We start from the raw sequence: 22066 nt of genomic DNA on the forward strand, positions 1-22066 counted from the left end.
ATGCCCCCAAAAAAAGAAGCAGGTTTACGGAGTTATCTGGATAATTTTGCAGAGTCTAACCTAACACAGTTCCTTTTAGAGTGTAAGAGATTGCCAGATGTCAGGCTTTATCCCAGCAAGCGCTATATAAATTCAATTTATTATTATTATTATTAATGTACATCCGCTGAGCCAGACTAAGAGCTGGGCAATAATTCAACAATATCGCGTGTTGACTTTGAGTAAATGATATCATATTAGGACATTCTTCTTAATATTGTGATATTTATTGATTGAAATATTCACAAATTTATCAAGCACGAACAAGCAATGAAGTATATAATTTGGGACACGCTGTAGAAATGTAACATTTATTTGCACATTAATTTACCTCCAATAAAAATGTTCTTTAGAGCTTATCGAAACCTTGAAGTAAATTCAGAACAGAAGTACATAACATTTTCTCGGTAACAAACCTTTATACATAACCTAGTCACCACTATTACCACACATTGATGACTAAAAATCAAGCTGCCGGGTTGAAAGTGGAATAAGAGAGAAATCTGCACACAATTATATATATATTTTTACCATTTATAACCACAAAAACAGACGTTTGTTAAGGAATACTCTTTATGCCTGTTTGTTATTCCTGAAATAAACAGTGAATGTGTTGATAATGGTGCAATAAATTGAAGTGCATGTTTTTGGAATAATCAAAAAGGGGAGAGATTGAAGTTTACGGATTTTAAACTGACTGACAAGGCCAATCGAGGTAGTCTAGAAGAACTAAACTATTAGGCAAAGTACAAACCCATCTCACCCTGATTTAAGTGCTGCATCAGGCTGAAGTAGTAATGTGTGACTTCCAGATGTGCAGGTATTGTCTTCGTACGTTTCCCTCACCTTTCTAAAGCTTCCATGAACTGTTGCAGGAATAATCCATTTGCGCTGTGGTTGTTTCCCTTTATGCTTCACCAAAGAGGATGTTTGAAGTGATTTTCTCCAGTCAGTTTTTCCATTTGTTCCACCATCAACCATTGTAGTAAGCGGACAGCTTTGGCTCGGTATGCACAGAAACAACAAAAGCCCTCTTTGTTCTTTTGCCATCAAGCAATCCAGTGGGTTTCGTATGTTTTAACTTGTGGCTTTGTCTTCTTTCTTCCCTGTCTGTCTGAAGTTCTCCCACAGGGTGCGCTGTTCTGGCGGCTTACAGGGCACTTTAGATTTAGCAGCTTTGACAGCAGGTTTGTTTTCCATGGTGTCCAGAGTAAACCTATGCCTACAGATCAATTCTGGTGTGGGCTGAAGCACACTAAACAGTGCCTGTAATGCCCGCACATCCTCCAAAGCATCATGGGCCTTGTAGCTCACACCCAGGAGCTCCCTGACCAGGTTCTCCTGTCGAAAACTCTGGAGGCCGCGGTCCTTCAGCATCTCCCGAGCCAGTGGTAGAGTGTCAACACAGCCGGAGACTGCCGACTCAAACTCTGCCCTGAGGTCCAGTTCATCGAGAGCTCGAGCCAACAGCGGACAGTCGAAGCGGCGGATGTTGTGGCCAATGACAAGCGGGCCTCTGAGCATCTGAAGAAAAGCTATAAAGGAGACCAGGACCTCTCGCAGGGAGTTGGTGAGGACCAGTTGTCGATGGAGGTACAATCTCTGTCTGCGGACCCTGAAGCCGGTCACTCTGGCTGCTCCTCGCTGCATTCGACACCGAGGGATGACGTAGAGGTTGAGAGAGTGGCTTCCACTCACTGCAGCCAGCTGGACGATCTCACAACTCTGATCTAGTGAAATGAAACATGACCATTCATATCCAAAACCTTCAGAGGATTTTTTTTTTTTTTCTTCCTGGAGAGGGACACTGGGTGTTAAAGCAGCTAATGTAAAACATGTATGAGATTGTAGGCTGAATTACAAACTGTTAGGTTAGACAGTACTTAATTAACAATAATTAGGCATGGGAGATATGGGTAAAATCATACTATATCATGATGATAGAGCAAATTACAGAGAAAATGAGTTGAGAACATGTTAATGAATAAAGTACCCTCTCTGTTTTTGGCTAATTCAGCAAAAATAAATACCTCACAAATGAAGGTTCTAAACTGAGTTGTCTGCTAAATTGCTCAGAGGGGTCTGACAATGGAGAAAAAAAATAATTAATTAGATAGATAGATAGATAGATAGATAGATAGATAGATAGATACTTCTCTAACCTCCTAGATTCCCCCAGTCCATCTCCTCCCTCCTATCAACCCACTTAGTAAAAAAAATAGATGACATATGCTCTTCATTCTCCACCACTCTTCCTGAAATCATCTTCCCATCCAACACATCCAGTACTCTTTCACCCTTCTATCTCCAAATCAAATTACTTACTTTGATTACCTCCGCCCGCCCAACCACCTGCCCCCTTGATCCTATCCCTTCTCACCTTCTCCAGTCTATATGGACCTTTTTCACAGCAGAACATTTTTGACTTGTCATAGTAGGAAAAGCACAGCTGAAATTGATAACCTTAACGATGGCTCAATCCCATCAAGTGTCCCAGTAAGCTATTTCAGTGAGTCAGCATGCACAATACCAGGACCTCTCCTAAGTGGAATGCAGCCATCATTGTTGTTTTGGAATACACCTGTGCTTTTCCTACTAGGACATGTCAACATGTCTGCCGTCAAAAAGGTCTCCCTTTCCTCACTCATCCCGTCAACATCTCCTTATTATTTACTGGTGTCCAGCGTCTATCCCCCAATACAGGAGTGCACTGTACTGGCAAAACATGGAAGCTTTATACTTATAGCCATACAGTTGTATCTGTAACGAGTCATAGAACAGCAGAAAGTGGTCTTACTCAGTCCAGTTGTCTCCAAGTCAAAGAAAACCAGCGACTGTTGAGACTTTCCAACTCCGTCTGAATCAGATTTTTGCATCCCCCCCACCGCCGCAGCTTCAACGACGTTTCTAAGTCTGACAGCCACAGTGAAGTTTTGTACAATAAGCCAAAGAAAGACACACTCGCAATGCGTAGTTAACTACATAATGGCGTCGGTAAACAGTCGAGTCGTGTTGCGTCTTGTGAAGATTTCTCTTTGTGTATTTAAACTCCCGCGTACATCAAAACTTTCAAAACAAAAGCCTCGTTGAGATATAATAAAAAAAAAAAAAAATAGAACAAGACAAACAAGTTGCAGTGTAGTGCTTAAAAGATGCACTGACCAAACCATATGTAGCTTTAAACTGTACAGTGTATGTTTGTAGCAAATTAAAGTATTATCTTTTTTATTATAAGAGAATTACTTTCTAATTTACTTTCCAGATTTGCGCAAACTCAGAAAAACCCTTTCTTCTTCTGTGAAAAATGAACCAAATACAAGCGTCTCAGGCACAGTTCTGCCCCGCACAGGAAATAGATGGCAACGCAACGAGGTGGTTAAAAATAAATGTGAATGTATATGATATATATATATATAATATTTTTTTTTTTTTTTTTTTTTTTTATTATTTTTTTTTTTTTTTTTTTTTTTTTTTTTTTTTTTTTTTTTTTTTTTTTTTTTTATATATATATATATATATATATATATATATATAATGTGCATTCACCTTTATTTTTATTTTTGTTTATGGCTATATTATTACAGTTTGGTAGGTAAGTTGATATAGCAGCACTGATACTTTCTACATATTTTGTAAGAAAGACTAAGAGCAACCAATACACTTGACTTATTCTTATAATAGTATTAGCACATAGTATGTATTTTACGTTGAAATGTACACGCTTGCAAATCAGCATAAAACATCTACATTTAAAACTAACTTAAACTTTTGATGGGTCAACTTTAACTCACCTCTCTCATCTCATTCCAGATTTCCTCAATTTTCCTAAATGCTGTGTGACAAACCATTGGGGAAAAGTCCTGAAGATTACACATGTACACTGCTGTATGAGCAGTTAATGAAAATAATGATAGCAGAAAAAAAAAAAACTTTTAAACAAAGCACAGCATGCCTTTTGGCTCCATTCCATGTTGGTCTATTAAGGAGAGATTTCCTCCTGTATGGTTGCAAATCGGAATTCAAAAAACACCAAGTTATCTTGAAGAATCGAATGGAAGTTTAATGTTTACTGTGGGGAAATTGTGCTACAATTCACTGGGAAAACAAAAGATACAACAATTGTGAATATGACATATGTTACAGTACTATATTAGACAACAAAGCTGAATAATACAAATTCTTATACAGTATGACAATTACATATCTGTGAGTTTGGGGTGTAAAATGCATTATTTGTCTCAAATCACAAGACATTTATTCTTCCCATCATTTCACTTTCTCCTGAATGTTCAAAATATCAATCTGTCCAAACAAACAAGGACATGATGAGAACAAAACTTGTTATTTTTTGCCTGATTGTTGTTGCTTCTTGTAGCCTTTTCTTTTTTTAAGATTTTTTTTTGGAGGCATTTTAGGCCTTTAATTCCACAGGACAGATGAAGACATGAAAGGGGAGAGAGAAGGGGAATGATATGCAGTAAAGGGCCGCAGGTCGGAGTCAAACCCGCAGCTGGTGCGTCGAGGAGTAAACCTCTATATATGTGCACCTGCTCTACCAACTGAGCTAACCCAGCCACCTTTTTGTAGCCTTTAAAAAAATGCTTAGGTGGAAAAGGTAACTCTTGAAATGTGCCATGTATTGGGACTCCATGAGTTGAACAGCTCCTGCAGCATTGTGGCGTCCTCCACTGCATCATGGGCGTTGTAGGTCTTTCCCAGGAAGTGGCGGACCATATACTCCTGAGAATGACTGCGCAGACCTGGGCTGAGGTTCTTGCTTAGCAGGAAGGTATCCACATACCCAGACACCACCTTCTGGAACTCCTGCCGCAGGGAGAGCTGTCGCAGCACTCTGTTGAGCACAGGTGCATCAAACCGCTTTGCATTGTGGGCTGCCAGCAGCACGGGCCGTCGGAAGGAGCGCAGGAAGTCGATGAAGGAGGTGAGAGCATCAACAAGAGGGATGGTGTTAACAGGAGCCCCGCGGAGAAACAGGCTGTCGTCACTGACGGTGAAGCCCGTCACCTGCCTTGCGCTCTCGGTGAGGGTCTGGCGGGGGAGGGTGTAGACGTTAAAGACCCTCTCTCCACAGACGGCTGACACCTGGATGATGTCACACGCTGTAGTGTCTGAGCAGGGGATGGATTAAAGGAGGATATAAGAAAAAGAAAATATTAAAACATATAGGTTACAATAGGCCAGAGATCTTCAACAGTGGATCCGGGGCCCCTAGGGGGTCCTCAGAGTTACTGCAAGGGTGCCACCAAATTAGTGTAAATTTTTTGAACTATTTTTCCAAAATTGAAATGTCTTAACATGAATCCAACATATTATATATATAAATCAGCCTATTTGTGAACACATTGATGATAGGCTTACTTGCCTACAGATAATGTAGTCCCTGATAGCCACCCACAGATACAGTTATTACTAAGGATTCACTGTGCCACATGTATGTTTAACATTAAAACATGATTTATAAAATCATGCCAACAAATATTTGAATAGCTTAGTATTATATGCACTAAAAAGGTATGCATAAAGGCTTTAGCCCGCCCTATTATTGTAGGCCCAGTTTAATATGCAAGTATGCAGTAGGGGTGCCTGTTCCTTCTCTCTCTCAGTTCAGGGGTCCTTGGTTTAAAAAACATTGAAGACCCCTGCAATAGGCCTTTCATTAAAAATTATAAGTCTTTTTGTCAGCAAAGTGCTCAGTGTTGTGGCTTGTCTGCATTTCTCAGAGATCTACTGACTGTGTGATATACACTAGAGGCCGATATGACAAAATATACCGCGAAGGACTATAACATTTTTTCTAAAATTAAAACAATCAATCAATATTATTTATTTGTCAATCATATAAACATCATATAAAAATACAATTTCAGTGAAATGTAATCTGAAATTGTATTTTTATTGGATTTCACTTAAAGTCAAATGTATATTGCCTTGCGGTAACGCTGACATATTAACACGTTATATCTCATTTGTTTAATCCATACAGTAACAGAACTGTTTTGGTTTTACGGGGGGGTTATGCGCTGGACTATTTCTTGGCCGGTAGCAATGGCTGGATTTTGTTACCTTTGAAACGATCCAGGCTAGCTATTTCCCTCTGTTTCCATTCTTTGTGCTAAAATAAGCAAAGATAAACTAAAATACTGTAGCTGACGTCTTGTTGCACCTTCTACTTCTGAGTCTGAGTTCAGATAAACTAAAAACCTAACATACTCCTTGTTAAGATCGATAGATGTAAGAAGCTGGAATTCTGAGGAAAAGAAACTTTTTTTCTGATATTTCAAACTGAAAAGCAAGATTAAATATAAAAATATATAGTTATGTATAAATAAACTAAATTCAATTTTCTGATAGATATTTTCAATTTGATTAGGCTCCATATGGTGTTTTGTTGTCAAGTGGCCTGAGCTTGTTGGGTATCATTCCTTAAATATAGACAACAATATTAAAAATGTTAACAGCAATGTCTTTATCTAAACATCTTTGATGTAACTGTAATGGTTTCTCTTCACTCAGAGATCAGCTGAAAGAGTGATGTGTGCTTTTTTGGGGGGGTAGGTGGTGCTCTCTGTCTGCCTGTGCAGCCATTGCATGCAAATACTGATTAAACATAATAAAAAAAGTTTTCTGTCATGACATCCTGCTAACTGTGTGGTGGTAAAACCACAGAGTTATTTCACACTTCCACACAAAGTCAAAACCACAGACTCAGGAACTTTGCTTTAAAGTTACAATGAAATCCGTCCTCTGAGCACCTGGTTTCAGCCGCACTGTTGCTTCAAAGTTTCAACACCCACCTAGGGTGATTTTGACAGGCATACTTAACAACCAGGGCTGCAACTAATAAATATTTCCATTATCAATGAATCTGCAACCTTATTTGCGTAATTAATCAATTCATCGTTTGGTCTTATATATGACCACATCATGCACATCAAGTGTTCAAATTTGGTTAGGGTTCCAGAAAAAGAGAGCCTTAATCTTGCCAAGCTTACAGGTGTCTATAGTTAATATTTTAGGATAATGTACTATTTGTATAACGTATGCCAATTTAATCTATATGTTGCAACTTTCCTATGAATCTGTCATGTAGCAGAGGCATCCGGTGGCAGCTACAGAAAAAGCATCACTGGCTGGTTTGTGGTTTAGCAGACATGTCCTGTGCTGTAATCTATTGGTTCAAAGTGTAATGCAGCCAAGTGACGCCCTTTTCTAACCAAGCTTTAACTTTTCAAGACATCATGAACTACAAGACAGATGCATTCGTGAGATTAGAAACCAATAACAATTGAAACTGAAATGCACTCTTATCCTCCAGGTCACATAAAGACTGCAGCTGATGGGTGCCTGTTAACAGGTGGAGCCTTCAGACCAGATTGGTAAAACCAATAATGACATTGGCTTATATCAGTTCAGTTTGTAAGTAGGCATACTGATAAACAATGAAGACACTGCATTTTTGTTAGTTGATTCTATGCCAGATGGAAATAAAAAGAAGATAATGTAGTCATTTTATGTGCCGTCTACACAATGAATGTATTATTCTGACATAACATTCTTAGTAATGAAGGCAACATGAATGGCTCTGGAAAAACTCCAGTACAGTAAGTAGTCTATTTCCAGGATTTTGGGACTGATGAAGTATTAATAGGCAGACAGACATAAAGTTAGGGTTACCTAATCCAGTGGTCTCCAGGTCAAAGAAAACGATGATGTTATGAGCCATCTGCAATTTTTAAAGAAATAGACATTTAAACATGAGCTAATACACCCTAGTCATGTTTATATGCATTAAAAAATAAATAATATTTAAATTAGTAAACTTTCACAATTGAATAGCTATAGCTATTTAAAAGTAAAGTTATGTTGAACATGATAGCTGATAAAGTGACAAATGTTAAAAAACTAAAGGCTGAACTCACCGTAGACAGTGTGATGTTGTGTCAGGTTAATTGCGAGTCAGATTTCATATGAAGTCAGCTGTGTCTCGGTTATTATCTTCATGTAGCGACTCGTTCGGGAGGAGTCAACAGGTGAATCACTGCCACATCATTTCAAAACTGACAGAAACGGAACTCTACTTTCATTTAAGTGGAAAAGAAACTCGATGTATCTAATTTTTTTTAATCTGATGAATCACCTCCCCTGCTCGGTAACGCTGCTGTGGTCGGCTGCTTATCAACAAGGTCTCAGTTCAGTTGCCAAACAAAAGCTATTATCTGGGAGAGTAGAAACTTCCCCGCTGTTCGTTTAGTTTCAGTTCTGACCCGCTGGGTGACGCATAGTTATAACATCGTGGTAGCCGAGCTGTCGCGTGACAACCTATGAGAATTATATAACTATATTATATTATTACATAACTTTAAAAATAAACAGGCCTACAATTTCAAAAATCAACATGAAATATTATGACTAGCCTACATTATAAAAAATAATACGCATAAGCAATATTGTATGCAGTTTTGAAAAAAAAAATTGGCTAAACGTTTAGCCTATTTTTTCCCCAAAATTGAATAGATAATTGATTTTTTTTACATTTTATATTTTTGTTATATATATATATATATATATATATATATATATATATATATATATATATTTTTTTTTTTTTTTAATTTAATTTTTTTTTTTACTTTGGGTCTTGATAGCTTTGAAGTTCCTCAATAAATAGATAAATTTAGAGCTGCCTGTGCAATCCCTCAATTAATCAATATGTTCACTGTAAAATAGGTATATAGTAACATTTAAGGTCACTGATAAACATTTAAATCCATTTTAAATAATTGTAGCTTAAGATAAAACCTATAGCCTAAAAATCGACTGTAAAATGGCAGAGTACCTCAGCCACATGCTACACTTTGTAGAAGAAAATACATCATCTACAAAGTAATAGTTTTAGTTCCTGCTGTTCTGGATGACATTTGGCTCTGTGCTGAGATAAACTACAGGCTGTTAGTGTATCCTGATTTAATTAAGTGTTTATAGCTTTCTGTTGAGAGAGTAGCTATTTTACTTTAATGACAAATCACCTTCTGCTTTGTGAAAGACATGTATTCAACCCTTTTAGTATGTATTGCAGCTGCCTTTACAAAGTATGTACTGTTGCATGCACTGTGCTTCAAATTGGAACATACTTGTTATAACATTGCACCTTGCAACTTTGACCATCTTGCTCCTATATCCATCGCAGGCTTTTGCCAATAAGCTGTTAATAAGCTGTCATCCATCTGTGCTCTCTCTGCGACTCGGCGATGTGACCCAAGGGCGTCGGACTGGGGGGAAAAAGGGGACTGAGTACCCAGGGGGCATGCTGCAAAATGTGACAGCATGCAGCAGTCCACCCTAAGGGACTTACCATTTCCAACAGAAAACACTGTTCACAAACTGCTCTAAACAGCTCTATTGTAGTCCAGCCTTTACTGCCGTGAGGAACGTGCGTCACTTTGTAACACACGTTATAATGCTCACCTAACTGCTAGCGTGGCACTCCCTCATACTCTGCTTCTGACTGGCTAGTAGTGCTGAGTTAGGTACTGCGCATGTGCAACTCCCAACAAAGATGGAACAGAAGTGGGATGTCTCACTCTGTAGCTAAAACAGAGAGCTCAACACACAGGGTGAAAAGAGGAACTGCAGCAATGTGCAGTACAACAAAAACATGGTGTTTTTTGAAAATTAAACCATGTAAACCTATTCTGATATAACCTCTAAATACAATTATGAACCTGAAAATGAGCATAATATGAGCACTTAAAGTCGGATTTTACACTTAGAAAGTCGAGAGAGTGTCCTTGCGAAACCGGACATCACAGTCCAACATGGTATTGGTACTGGTATTGTTGGCAAAGTCCCCCTACCCAGTGAAATATGTTTTTACAGTCAACCTGGTGTGACCTCATTCCCAGTTCTGACCTCCAACTTCTGAGGTAAATGGGATGAAGCATATCTACTTTTACGTGACCAAAAGTATGTACATAGCCCTGTCCACATACTCTTGTGTACTTTTAATGGCTGCGCCATACATCTGCATAAATATGACTGGATGTTACTAGTCCACTGGTAGCCAAATAGCTGATGAATGAGCCAGTGATTGTAATACACAAATGAAGCAGCTGCTGCTAATCACCCAAACAAAGCGTAGGATATGCTCCATTAAAAAGGTACCCTGTAGGATGTGGCAATGGACACACATTCCTGTTGGTGGCAGTAACATTCAAGGAAATGCAAAAAATTTACCAGCAAAGTCAGTAAAGAAACAGACTGCAAGCTAGTGAGTGTGGATGTTAAAAATACAGATTTTAAAATATATATAAAATAATCATCTTTGTTTTATTAGGCGTCAAGGATACACACAATGTGTTTGAGTGAGAAACCGTATATGTATGTCACATACAGTAACAGGGCAACTTGAATTGTGCATCGTATATTGAAATGAAAAGGATCATAAATGTTTGAAGATGTGAAACTGGAAAAGACATTCAAACTACTTTCAAACAAGAAATTTAATCTACCTGTCATTTTCTTCTTAATGTTCACAATATCAGTCTATCCAACCAACCAACCAACCAACCAACCGGAATTACATGATTTAGTTGTTGTGGCCTTATTTTTGTTGTTTTCTGTAGCTTTTTTAAAATTCTTCAGTGGAGAAGGTAACGTCCGCAACATCCCAGCTGCTGGGTTCCCAAAAGTTGAACAGCTTCTCCAGCATCTTGGCGTCCTCCAATGCATCATGGGCATCGTAGTATTCTTCCAGGAAGTAGTCGACCAGAAACTTCTGAGAATACTTGCCCAGACGAGGATAGAAGTTCTCGCTTAGTATTAAGGTATCCACAAACCCAGACACCACCTGCTGGAACCTATGCCAGAGGGAGAACCTTCGCAGCAATCTGCTGAGAATGAGTGCATCAAACCACTTTGCATTGTGGGCCGCCAGCAGCACGGGGCCGCGGAAGTCGCTCAGGAAGTTGATGAAAGACTTGAGAGCCCTAAAGAGAGAGACGGTCCTAACACGTGTTCCATGGAGACACAGCTGGCCACGATTGACGGTGAAGCCCGTCAGCTCGCTGGCGCGCAGCTCGATGGGCCGTCGGGGGAGGGTGTAGACGTTAAATTCGTTCTCTTCGCAAACGGCCGACAGCTGGGTGATGTGACACGATGCAGGGTCTGAGAGCAGAAAAGGGATGGATTAAAGGAGAAACCAACCCAAATCTGGGATACAATATTTTAAATTATAACACCGGTTATGTCCTTGATTGGCGCTTTGCTGGACACTTTTATTATATCTTTCATAATTCAAACAATGCTTGGCTGGAAGTTTTCATTCTTTGATTTTCTTTTACTGCTGGTAACACATTTGCTGCTCATTATCTGACTATAGTCCTGAAGCAACAATGCTGTTATGAATGCACAAAGGATATGTCATTTTACATGTGCGAGTTCTGTCTGATGTAGGCTATTATATGTCATGCAGTATGTAAACACCTTCTCTGCTGTGTGGGTTCAGGTTTAGTTGTCACTTTGTGCAATAAAATGGTTAATTTTATAACAGTGCTGTGCAGAGCCAATGCTGCTGGTTCTGACGGTGCAAATACATTTTAGCCTTAATAGGTTAAAATCGACAGGTTTTTGTCTATATTGTTGTGTACAAAGTTTTTAGACTGAGCTTTGTTGGTTGAGCAACATGTAGACAGTACTGCTATTGCCGTTGTAATGCAGTAGAAATGTCGCTGTTTTTATCAGTTTGTCCTTTTTGCTACTTCTACGTCTGACCCACTCACTTTTGTACTGGCCCGCCCAAAATACTTTTTCTGCCACTGGCTGTATGTATTATTATCAGCTAGAGCGTGCAGTGCATGCTTGACGTCACTGTTTGTAGTACATTATCGCTCAGCAGCGTGGATGCTCACACCATTATAGTTATGGTTATAGTCATTGTTCTTGGTGTGGACGGCCCTTTAAGGCGAGGAACGAGAAGCGAATTGCCTGTATGTGTGAAAACAGCTTTATCTGGCGCATCCGTTTTTTCTGTGTGGAATATATAGCATAATTAGATTATTTTGTCATTCTTTCTTTCAATGGTAGGGGAAACCATAGATATAAAACAATATCTGTTCTATATCTATGGGGGAAACACTGCTATGGACGTTGCCTAGCAACACTTTAGCTGCAGGAACTCTGAGGAACGTAAACTTTATTTCTTGATATTTGAAACAGAAAAGGAAAATTCAAAAATAAGTCATTTTTGTGGAAAAATCTACAGCTAGGCCAGAAGTCTGCAAGTCCTCCACAACACTTAAATCTCTATTTAATCAATATAGACTTCTTCAATAGTCAAAGAAACTGTCCTTCAAAATCTCTCATGTTAAGAGCTTTTTCATACACCCTTGGTTACAGATAATCTGTATGTTACTCCCCAACTCTGGTCTGCAATGTTTTAGTCTGATCCTTTGCCCCCCTTATCTCTGGAATTTCCTAGCAGTCATAATAAAAAAAACGTTTGGCTCAAACATATTTTACAACACTCACTGATTATTATTAGAACAGAAAAAGAATACCAGATCATGGAAGAAAATGAAGGATTGATTTTTTTCAATTTAATTACAAGTGGCATGGAATTCATAATTTAATTTCTTATAATGTATACTCTTTATTGATTTAATTACAATTTACACTGTTGTTATTACCCACTTCAACACAGGCCTGAAATACGCACACACACATTCAGGTCCTATACATGCACTAATGGAGAGATGTCAGAGTGAGTCAGCAGCGACTGCTGAACAGGGGCCCTGAGCGGTTGCTGCCCCAATGTAGAAATTACAATTTATATTTTACATTTATTTAGCTCCTTGCGGGAGGTGAACTGGCATCTCTCCAGCTACCAGCCCACACTCTTGACTTGAACCAGCGACCCTCTGGGTCCCAACCCAACTCCTTACGGACTGAGCTACTACCACCCCCACGTACAACTTGGCGCGTATTAGCTCTTCATATAGATTATAATGTTAACATCTTTGGTGGAGAGAATTTTCAGTGTACTCTCTCATGCTGGGTAAATTGAGAAGGAGGTACCCCAAATCAGTGGCCAACATAACAGCAGTAAGTCACGAGCTGTCTCAGACAAAGTGTTCAACCATCCTGCCTGCCGTCCTTCCTGATTATCAAGGCCATATGAGTTAGATTACACTCCATACACACAAAGAGAAGACACAGAGGAGAAACATACGCACACACCTTAGATAGAGCGATCTGTACTACTGTAGGAACTTCAGAGTTGGGGTGGCATAACATGAACCTATACTTTGTGGTTAACTTGTATTTAGGGATGTCTCGATTTGCTTTTTTGGCCCCCAATCCCGATCCGATTTTTTAAATAATGAATATCTGCCGATACTGAGTACCGATCCAATACTTGTATTTGCTCAGATAATAGAGCTGCACACCGTTTTTTTGTTTACAAAAATAACTAAGTAAACAAACAAACTAAATATGTCTTGAGCTTAACACATTTAGTGCGGCAAATTAGTCTTTTCACCACCAAGGTAAATTCCACATGAGTGTACTTATTGTGGCAATAAAACCTTTTCTGATTCAGATTGTTTTTCTCTCAACACCAAAACAGTTTTCTTTAGGATCCCAGTAAACCCGCAACCAAAAAATAAAGTCTCAAGTTCCCCACTAGACAGTGGAAACTAAATTTAGTGACGCCTCTTGCGCTTAATAGTCAATTTAGATTTTCTTCTTGCGTTAAACTCTGACATCGGCTCCAGGGAATAACAGCCTGTAAACTACCGTAGTTTCCTGGTGGAATTATGGAAGAAGTGTGGAGAATTGATGTACTGGTAATCAGCTTCTGTAAAACGGATGACTAAGAAAGACAGAAGGGCTGGCAAGCTATGAGACACTCTCTGACACTCGCTACAAGCTCATGTAAATGATTGGAGTACGATAATCGAAAAATGCCCACATCAGCTCCGATCCGATACTTGCAATCGAGTTCGGGACATCCCTACTTGTATTGCTTAATCCTAATTTTCTCATTAAATGCTTTTGCATTAGTCATCAGAGTCTCATTAACGTTCTTCAGTCTCCGAGTTAATCTTCTCCTAACATTTCTTCATCAGTGTGAACAGCTGACTGTCGTGCTTTCTCTACAGATCAGCTGACAGAGATGGATCTATTGTGATTTGGATAGGTGGTGCTCTCTCCTTCGCAGCCATTGCATGCACATACTAATGAAACAATAAAAGAGTTTTCTGTCATGACATCCTGATAAATGCGTGATGGTAAAGCGTGAAGCCTCGGAGTCTTTTAACACACAAAATCAAAACCACAGACCCAGGAAGCCACAATAAAATCTGTCCTGCTGTCAGCTTCTGGTTTCAGCCACAATGTTGCTTCAAAGATTCAAGAGCTTTGACAGTAAAGGTAATTTTGACATTTTGACATACTTAACAACCAGGGCTGCAACTAGGCTTGGGCAGTATCTATTTTCCATACCTTTATACCTTAAATAACATTTTACCAGGTTTGTGATTTTTTTCAATTTTATTCAATCTGCATGTTGCAACTTCCATATAAATCTGCCATGTAGCACAGGACAGAAGAACATCATTGGTTAGTTTGTGGTTTGGCAGACATTGCATCTGCATTGCATCTGTATGTGTCATCATATCCTCCTGATTACATAAAGACTCCAGCTGATGCGTGCCTGTTAACAGGTGGAGCCTTCAGAACGGATTGATCAAACAGTTATGATGTTGGCTTTATGATCAGTTCAGTATGTAGGCATACTGACACCCAACAAAGGAAACATTAAAGACACTACAGGTTTATCTAAAAACAAACAGTTGACTCCACGCAAAATGATAAACTGGGTTAATTGAAGATACAAATAAAGGACAGTGTTTTTAGTCACGCTTTTCTACACAATGGTAGAACATTAAATTATTATTTTGACATAGAATTCAGTATTAATAAGACAAACAGACATAAAGTTAGTGTTACCTAATCCAGTGGTCTCCATGTCAAAGAAAACGATGGTTTCGTAATCAGCCATCTGCAAGAATTGAAGAAGAAATTGATTTGAACATGAACTAGTACACGCCTAAGTTATGTCTGATTTGTCTGACAAGGAATTCAAAATAATAATCAAAACAGTAAGCTTTCAAAATTGAATTGCTATATAAAAGGAAATGTTACAGGTGAATGTCATGGATGTACTGTATGGTGAAGGTAGGGTGCACCCTTCCTGTCTGTTGCCATTTTCTGTTGCCAAGAAATGGCTGGCACACTGGTGTGTTTATTTCACACATCATGAGGAAAGTGCAGGCTAAAAGGACTGAAGAATTGATGGTGCCTTATGCAAGTTTAGCAGCTTCTGCATAAATACTAGAGTTGGTGTACCGGATTGTGCAAACCTTTACTTCCTTCCAGAGGAAGTGTGTTGTACTTAGTGTTGTGTGGTAATTATTTTGTTTGGTCTAGTTACCACTGCTTCCCTTTTTATTAGAGTAGTTTTCAGTTAACAATTTGAAACATGGTATTTTGGTCAGGGCTATGAGGAAGGGTATAGGGCTGTACCGAATACCAGTTTTTGATCTTCGAAGCTTCGGTGCTTTTCAACAGCGAATATTCAAAGCTTTGGTGGGGGCCGCAGCGGCGGGGGAAACCAACATTTCCAAACCGCACCTGAAGGCAGCTTTTTTTCACGGTAAAAGAGAGAAGCGAGATGAAGCAACTGCTTTGTTGTTGCAGGTAATCTGTTCGCAATATTTTTAGGGTCTAATATACATTGATTTATGAGTGGATTACAATCCTGTAGGCCACTGCACATCGTAGTATTTGAGTGTGTGCGCAAGCGTATGCCAGAGTGAGGGTACTCGAAAGTGCTCGGTGTGTGTGCACCCACATAGTGAGTGTGTCTGTGGGAGTTTATGTCAGAGCAACGGGGTTTGGAAATACTCTCCCTGAGTGTATGCATATGTGGGTGTGTATGTTAGGGGGATGGAGGAGGTGGAATGGCATACATATTTATATTTAAATCAATATTTATATTTGGATTTATATCAGTTTTTATGATGACTGCCTTGTGTATGTTTTTTATCTGCACCTAGACCACCAGAATGTGGGTTAATACAGTTTACCTTGATTTTGTTAATAGGATTCTAGATGCTCACAGGTATACAGTGCAAAAAATATACTTTATAATATGTAGGTTTATGTTTCTTTTAGACATGACTTACATTTTAGTCATGTCTAAAAATATTATAATAGATGCTCAATTCAAAGCAGATAACCAGAAATGAAATAGCTGAGGCCATATTACTCAAATCTCTGTTTAAACGTTGATTTGCACATAAGTAAAATGCAATAATATAGAATCAAATCAGCTAATACAGCTTAATCAGCTGAATGCAGTATTTCTGAGCTACAGAATTGCTCTTTTTTATTCAGGCTAACGACAAAATATTACCAATCTAATAGCCGAAATAAACGCTGCCTACAAAGAACAATTAACTAATAATTTTCAAGTTAAGGACAGCACTCAGTGCTTGTAAAGCAACACCAACTAGAAAATACATTTCCTGCAGAAAATGTGTGTGAATGCTGAATAGCTAAATTGCTAAAGCTAAACTGGATTAATAGCTTAAATCTGTAAGAAGTTGAAGTAGTGAGAATAGTTGGAAAAGTGGGAATTGTTTTAATTGGTATGACTTCCATTGACAAGTTGAATAACACCACTAATGTAAAAAAGAAGTGGAATAATTAAAGGTTTTTTGAAAAGCTAATGCTAAAGCTAAACTGGATTGCTGGTTAAAATGTGTAAGAAGAAGGTGAAGTTGTAAGAAATGTGGAAAAGTGATAATTGTTTTAATTAATATATCTTTAAAAGTTGAATAATAGCCATATTGTATGAAAGTTGTAGGTGTTACAACAGTGGCAAAGCAGTGGCAAGCGAACTACATATTACTGTCTGTAGTTGCAATTTGACTGTCTGGCAAAAATGCTGCGTCATGCTTACTAATCAGGGGCCACGTTTGTAAAGACAGAGGAGATCCCTTTGATCTCTGATGTTTGTAACAAAGCCGGTCTACGGAAAGCCGTTCCACTCCCTATTCAGCCCCATTGTACCGAATTTGGTTGCAGTTCCACCAGAGTTCCACTGGGGGTGATCGCAGTCCAGTGCAAAATGAATGGGACTCTATGGAGTCCCATTCATTCATATGGAGTCTATGTGGACACTGTTGAGGAGTACAAGTACCTGGGGGTGTACTTAAACAATAAACTGGACTGGACTAGACACGCCGAGGCTGTCTACAAAAAGGGCCAAAGTCGACTCTTTTTCCTGAGGAGGCTGAGGTCCTTTAACATCTGCCGGACAATGCTGAGGATGTTCTATCAGTCTGTTGTGGCCAGTGCTATTTTCTTCGCTGTCACATGCTGGGGCAGTGGGATGAAGGTAGCAGACACCAACAGACTGAACAAACTGATTAGGAGGGCTGGTGATGTCGTGGGGGAGGAGCTGGACACACTGATGACCGTGGCTGAGAGGAGGATGCTGTCCAGGCTTCAGTCCATCTTGGATAATGTCTCCCACCCTCTCTACGACACACTGGCCCAGCAGAGGAGCACCTTCAGCAGAAGACTCCTCTCACCCAGATGCACCACAGAGCGCCACAGGAAATCGTTCCTGCCTGTGGTCATTAAACTTTATAACACCTCCCTCAGAGAGTCACACACCCCCTCTCTGTAATCATCTCATCTCAAACATAGACAATAGACAATCACTTCTCCTTTTTTTTTTCGCACTATAATCATCTCAACAGACAATTCATTTTCTCTTTTTTATTGCACTATTTGCACATTATCGCTGTACATTTCATATTTTATATATTATTACTGTATATTTGTTTTTATTATATATGTTTAAAGTATTGATAATATATGTTGTTTTTATTTGTTGTTTGTATATCTGGAGTGGTAACGAAAATAATTTCCCCCTGGGATTATTAAAGTATTTCTGATTCTGATTCTGATTCTGATTCTGATTCTGGAGCTAGACGGCTAAATGTCTCTTTCGCCCGATTGTCGTTGAGAAACCTCAGATTTGATTGTAGTTTTTGCAAGTTCAACATGGGTTATAGGTCGAAAGTTGAATGAACGAGTACTTATGTCCTTTTGATTTCTTACAGGGGGAGTCGTTGTTGCCCATAACATGCTAGCATTCTGCTAATGAATGCTGATTGGTCAGTGAAGGTCTGATTACGATCGGAGATCCAGCTTGACGCCTCCAAAGCAGAGCCTGAATGTCAGAGTGAATATTTCGGCTTGGTCTTTAAAACATTAGCAAACCTCTTTCTAGCATGTGTAATGACAGGGAGAGCCGAACCTGTCAGCTGTGTTGTCGATGCCTCGAGAGAAAAAAGGAAGCGACTCAGAGCTTGCCGTAAAGCAGTATCTCCGGCTGTATATGTGTATGACGTCATTGACATTTTAAAAAGACTTTAAAAAAATCTAACACCCAGCACTGTGTATTTTCTTTGCCTCCCCTTTCGAATGCAACATTATATCCTGAGAAAAGTGGGTTTTGAGGGGTATAGCTCCATAGAGCCCCATTCATTCTGCACTGGCCTGTGAGCGCCCCCTATATGGAACTCTGGTGGAACTGCAACCAGTTCAGAACCCGGAAGTAACGAGGGAGTGGAACTTCTTCCCTTGTTAGAAATCCTTTGGCAGCACATATGAAAACTGGGCTGGCTTTCTCAATCAGTGACATCACTAGTTGAGAAATTTCATACAGGAATGTGGGCGAGGCATTTTTAGGCAGTTGAGAAAAAGTGTATACAGTTGAATTGCATAGAGTCCCATTCATTCTGCACTGGCCTGTGAGTGTCCCCTATATGGAACTCTGGTGGAACTGCAACCAGTTCAGAAGCCGGAAGTAACGAGGGAGTGGAACTTCTTCCTATATTAGAAATTCTTTGTTTGTAATCAGCTAACAACCTATCACTTGTGTCAGACTGCTGCCATTAAGGGATGTGTGGGCATAGCAGCGATCCAAAAAAGTGGTTTGCTGTGCCTTTGTGTGGAAATGTCAAGGATGATTAAGATGGGCAGCGAATGGAGGAAGATTTGGAACTGTTGTCATTTAATTTTTATAACTTATTTTATGCATGCAGCCACAGCTATTCAAGATTGTACTGCTGCGAGGTGCGTGGAAAGATTCACTCAGAAGGCAGAGTTACTAATTTCCAAGCTAGGTTATTGATAAAAATAGGGCCGATGTGCTGGAAATGCCAGGGCCGTTTTTTGATCCAACCTGGTCTCAGGTTTCGAATCTGTGAAACTGCCACAGATGTTGAGTTAAGGGGCCATGTTCATTTCACGGAATTCTGTGAGACCAGGTTGTTTGATCCCAGTCTGTCACTGCCCACCACGCAATATACACACCCATTATAAACTTCCTGAAAGGAACACTAAACTTAAACTTAATGTTCACAAAAACTGTTAAATATAAACTTCTGAGATAGACCCTAATAGGGGAAGTTTTTGTGAATGGTTCAAGTTGACTGGTGTCTGTAGGTGAAAGTATGAAGTAGGAGATAGATTTTGAAGTAGAAGAGGATTTGAAGCCTGCTCTCATTTTTTTTCAGACTTTAAGGGGCCGTTATTTATGGAATGTACCACCGGAGGAAAATAGGGGAGGCTCATGTCTATTTATTCTTTATTGAGGGGAGGGTCATCCAACATTTTTCAGTCCAGGGGGTCACCCAACTTTTTTATTCATGAAACAGCAAAATTTCAAAGTGGCTTGTTTGGTGCATATTTTTCCATGTAGCTCTCAGTCTCGGCCCCCGCTACCAGATGGGTCTGACCCATGAGTTTGCTGTGGGACAGGGAGAGCTGCCCCCCTGGTGGCTGAAATGAATATAATTGCATTGTTTAAAAAATGAGTGGAATATAATTACGTCTGGCAAGATCAGATATTTTATAAATATCTTAAATAACACAAAACAACTAAATGGTGGTAGGTAATACATCAGATTTCATATACTGTCTGGACATCTTACTGTGACAAGGTTGCAATAAAGGTTTCCTAAATGCCACATTTGATGTCAGCTTACTAATTGATTGCGGGTTTTGTGTAGATTTTGACTTTTATACGTTTATTCCACTTTGTTTAAACGGCGAAGTGGAGGAAGCCTAGTGACGAGTCCATAGCAACCAGTTTGTGTGTTGAATGTTACCCAGAGTGCTTTGCTGAATGGTCTCAATGTTTTATTGTTTTATTTCATGTGAATACTAGTTTAGAGTAAGTAGTTTACCAGGACAGAAGGTATTGATAAATTGTTGGGGGAGGGTCAAACCTTCTTTCCAAATCGTATTGGAGGGTCATAGACAATTTTTTTAACTGGCAAAGGGAGGGTCATGTCTTTTTTGGCTAAAGGTCCCAAAACTTCTCTGGTGACCCCTTAAATAAATAACGAACAGTTCCTAATTGGCGAAGAAAAATGTGTTTAAAGCTTAATATTTTAAAAAGGTATAAATAGCAGAACAAATGTTGAAGAAGTCACATTATGTGCTTAAAGAGCTGAACATTTTGATATTGGAATGTTTACAGAAGTTAGAGGTGACCAAAGAAAGTTGAAGAATGAAGAATCGGATAACTGTGAACGCAGCATTACACCCGGGTTGAACGATTAAACGTACAGTAACGTTACTCTCCGCCATTATACAACAAAGAGAGGCAATGACAAACGAGATTACAGTGCAAACCACAATAAAAAAAAAAAAAGGTATTGTGTAAAACTAACAATAAATATCGGCATTACTTAATGGTAGTTGATTGCACACACTGCAAAACAAACTTAAGACAGGAGCACTGCAACACTAAAATACTACAATATCTTTCTGCAACCGCACTCTCGTCCGAAGCTTTTACGAGCTGAATTTCGAGTGTAGGCTACCGATCCTGTTGATGCTTCTCTAAAAGCCAATTTAACCTGAGACCATCCTTCGTCACAGCTAGGAAATTAAGGGGCTTTCCGTAGCAAGGAAGCTTTATGAAACAGAAAACATACAGAAAACTGTATGAATTGTGGACGGATTTCATCATGTTTAACAGGAATGAACACTGGCGCTTAATGATGAACACTTTTATTAAAAAGGCTGTATCGACAATAGTTCAAATTTTTCATGTGTGTTGCCTGAGCAAGCGCTGGCGCTGTGTAGCCTATCCTATTGAGCCAAACTACAATAAGGGATAGCCTACTCTACATTTCTTTTTAACTTTTTTATAGGCTACTTTAAACCCCCGGTGTCTTCTTTCCCTCATCCCCTGCACATAAACGGGGATGTAACATAAAAGTAAGTCTAGTAAAAGTAAGGCTTTTTTTAAACTAGCTGACAAAGTGAGAATTGTAAAGAAACAGGAAAAAAAAGTCTTAACTCACCATTGACAGTTTGATGTTTTCACTGAGTTCTGTGAAGGATTTAAAATGAAGTTAGCTGTAATAACTCGGTTGTCTTCATGCACCGACTCTTCAGCCCGACAAAAACGGAGCCGCGTTCGTCTGATGAGGAGGCAGCAGCAGTAGCAGGAGGGGGCGGTGACAACACCTTTCTAGCAGTCTTAATTCGCTCTCACAGTTGTTTGTTTGCTTTCACTAACCTTTTCTAGCCTCGTGAGACCGTCGTCTTCGCGAGCTCCAGTTTTCCACCCATCTGGCGTAGTCAAACCCTACTGTCTATGGGTTAAACCATAGACAGTATGTAAGAAGGGTTAACCTTTTCAGGCGGAACAGCCAATCAGAGGGATTGGCTTTTCAGCCGAAGGCCGGCCGTGGCCGAAAAGGCCGGCAGGTCGACGCGCGGCAACGGTGCAGGACACCCACCATATGACACCGCACAAACAGAAGGTCGCTCGCCTCCTTTTGCTTTGGTGAAATATGTATATTGAACCCTTTAAGTACGTACTGCAAAAGTATGTAGCCTACTGTTGCAT

The 22066-nt window shown here is 39.4% G+C and overlaps 2 protein-coding genes across 4 annotated transcripts; both read right to left on the reverse strand.

The window, feature by feature from the left end:
• Nucleotides 1-334: 334 nt before the first annotated feature.
• trex4 (three prime repair exonuclease 4) lies at nucleotides 335-3100 on the reverse strand. Of its 3 annotated transcripts, none has more exons than XM_039807490.1 (2): nucleotides 2837-3100; nucleotides 335-1769 (listed from the first exon to the last, which is right to left on the reverse strand). In XM_039807490.1, exons 1-2 carry the CDS (start codon nucleotides 2913-2915, stop codon nucleotides 1117-1119), a joined length of 732 nt encoding a protein of 243 aa, XP_039663424.1. In that variant the 5' UTR covers nucleotides 2916-3100; the 3' UTR covers nucleotides 335-1116. The 3 variants fall into 3 exon arrangements, with proteins under 3 accessions (XP_039663424.1, XP_039663422.1, XP_039663421.1); XM_039807488.1 differs by lacking the exon at nucleotides 2837-3100 and adding an exon at nucleotides 2365-2465; XM_039807487.1 differs by lacking the exon at nucleotides 2837-3100 and adding an exon at nucleotides 2202-2317.
• A 7265-nt stretch (nucleotides 3101-10365) lies between these two features.
• Nucleotides 10366-21806, reverse strand: LOC120563355 (DNA polymerase III subunit epsilon-like). The gene is made up of 3 exons (XM_039807485.1): nucleotides 21516-21806; nucleotides 15067-15118; nucleotides 10366-11223 (listed from the first exon to the last, which is right to left on the reverse strand). The coding sequence occupies exons 1-3, from the start codon at nucleotides 21516-21518 to the stop codon at nucleotides 10688-10690; spliced, it is 591 nt and encodes a 196-aa protein (XP_039663419.1). The 5' UTR covers nucleotides 21519-21806; the 3' UTR covers nucleotides 10366-10687.
• Between the last annotated feature and the right edge of the window lie 260 nt (nucleotides 21807-22066).

Source organism: Perca fluviatilis, chromosome 8 (assembly GCF_010015445.1).
Source record: "Perca fluviatilis chromosome 8, GENO_Pfluv_1.0, whole genome shotgun sequence".
NCBI lineage: Eukaryota > Metazoa > Chordata > Actinopteri > Perciformes > Percidae > Perca > Perca fluviatilis.

Bases quoted from the DNA above. Each gene is read 5' to 3' on its own strand.
- trex4 (XM_039807487.1), bottom strand. From the start codon at position 2,304: ATGATTTCAGGAAGAGTGGTGGAGAATGAAGAGCATATGTCATCTATT. The intron at 1,770-2,201 runs GTTAGAGAAGTA...TCATTTCACTAG, and splicing joins GGACTGGGGGAATCTAGGAG to ATCAGAGTTGTGAGATCGTC.
- LOC120563355 (XM_039807485.1), bottom strand. The intron at 11,224-15,066 runs GTAACACTAACT...TTCTGCTCTCAG, and splicing joins CATGGAGACCACTGGATTAG to ACCCTGCATCGTGTCACATC.